Source organism: Chiloscyllium plagiosum, unplaced genomic scaffold (assembly GCF_004010195.1).
Source record: "Chiloscyllium plagiosum isolate BGI_BamShark_2017 unplaced genomic scaffold, ASM401019v2 scaf_12747, whole genome shotgun sequence".
NCBI classification, from domain to species: Eukaryota; Metazoa; Chordata; class Chondrichthyes; order Orectolobiformes; family Hemiscylliidae; genus Chiloscyllium; species Chiloscyllium plagiosum.
Genome location: NW_025210717.1, coordinates 3,856 through 5,693, shown reverse-complemented (window position 1 = coordinate 5,693; position 1,838 = coordinate 3,856). Strand labels below are relative to the sequence as shown.

Here is a 1,838-nt window from a genome sequence, read left to right as displayed (position 1 = left end):
CTCCCTCAGCACTGACCCTCCAACAGTGCCCTTTCCCTCAGCACTGACCCTCTGACAGTGCCCACTCCCTTGGCACTGACCCTCCGACAGTGCCCACTCCCTCGACACTGACCCTCTGACAGTGCCCACTCCCTCAGCGCTGACCCTCCATCAGTGCCCACTCTCTCAGCACTGACCCTCCGACAGTGCAGCGCTCCCTCAGCACTGACCCTCCCACAGTGCCCACTCCCTCAGCACTGACCCTCCGACAGTGCCTGCTCCCTCCGCACTGACCCTCCGACAGTACCCGCTCCCTCCGCACTGACCCTCCAACAGTGCCCGCTCCCTCAGCCCTGACCCTCCGACAGTGCAGCTCTCTCTAAGCACAGACCCTCCGAAACTTCGAAACTGAGATTCTCAGCCTGGATTTTCTGCTGTCGTCTTTGAAGTGGAGTTGGCACTAAAGATGTGGTCCCCACTGACAGCAATACGTGACTCCCTGTAGGTAAGCCATTGATATTAGTGCTGAGTCACCTGGGCTGGAATCGTTCAGACACCAACTGGGCTGGCGTTGTTTTCCACAGAGCAGCGAGAACTGAGGGAGACCTGACTGAGGTGCAAAATAATTGTGGAGAGCATAAATCAGGAGAAGGAGGATTTAAATGTGGAGGGTCAGGAGATTTAGAGGGGATTTGTGGAATCAATCTTTCACCCTCAGGGCGATGAGAATATGGAACTCACTGCCAGAAAGTTTGGCGGAGGCTAAAACCTTCAAGGCACTGAAAAAGATGACCACTTGAACTTACAAGGCTATGGGTAAATCGCTGGGAAAGTGGATAGGAGGAGATAGTGGGCTGAAGGTCCTCTCTACACCCTGTAAAAACTCTATACCTTTACAGAGTGCAGGTGGTAATTCTGTTAGAGTGTGGAGTTTGGTGAAATCATTTCGGATTCCAGTTCCTGATCGAAAAAGGAAAACTCTTCAGATCTTTACTACGTCTCCCCCATCCCCCCAGCAATCTTTCCCTTCTCGATCTGTAGTAAACACACCTCGTAAGTACCTCCCTTCTCATTCCTGAACAAGAGTCAGGTCAGACTCGAAATGTTAAACTCTTGAAGTTCTCTCTCTCTCTCTGTGCACAGATGTATTAGCCTCGCTGAGTTTCTCCAGCACTTTTCTGTCTTAAAACAGCTTCCTGTTAATCAATCAAGTGAATCCACGTTGGGCGTAAAATAGATGCCATTCCCCAGTCAGAACTTTCCCGGGGGGATGAGTAGACTCCCGAGATTTCAATCAGGCTTTAAGTTGACAGGTTCACAATGTCCTAGGCACCTTGCTCCCTGTACAAATCTGACAGCCATAACCAACAACATTTCTACTGTCAATGTTTCCCAGAAAATTAAAATTTGAGACACTTACGATGTTCAGTGGTGGAAGATACGAGGAGGAGGAAGTGAGCGATGAACAGATAGACCCACATTTTGCCCTCTCCGTGTTTACTTCGAGATCTTGGATTTCTCTTCAGTCCAACTGACCGTGAGAGACACAGTGGTGAGGATTTATTGTGTGTCCTACTCTCCTGACTGACTCTGTAGGGTGTGTGTATGTCTGTGTGTGGCTGTGATCTTATTGTAACTCCTCCCTCATTGCAAAATGTAGATAATTGAAAGCAAACATTAATCTGGTGCAAATTCCTATATTTCTCAATGTGCTATTGAATTTTCTGAGGTTTGAATCACTAAATGCTGTCCCAGCAGATTGGAAAACAGCAAATGTGACGCCAGTGTTTAAACAGGGAGGGAATTAGAGACTGGTTAGCTTAACCTCTATAGTGGGGATGATGTTTGAGTCTATTATC

At 48.5% G+C, this 1,838-nt stretch overlaps 1 protein-coding gene across 1 annotated transcript in view; it reads right to left on the bottom strand.

Moving 5' to 3' along the window:
- The window catches only part of LOC122546948 (extracellular matrix protein 1-like), a 12,563-nt gene extending 10,972 nt beyond the window's left edge, over positions 1 to 1,591 (bottom strand). The window contains exon 1 of the mRNA XM_043685559.1: positions 1,400 to 1,591. Coding sequence (XP_043541494.1) covers positions 1,400 to 1,460 — 61 coding nt within the window. The 5' untranslated portion in view covers positions 1,461 to 1,591. The remainder of the gene's footprint in view (positions 1 to 1,399) is intronic.
- Positions 1,592 to 1,838: the final 247 nt, after the last annotated feature.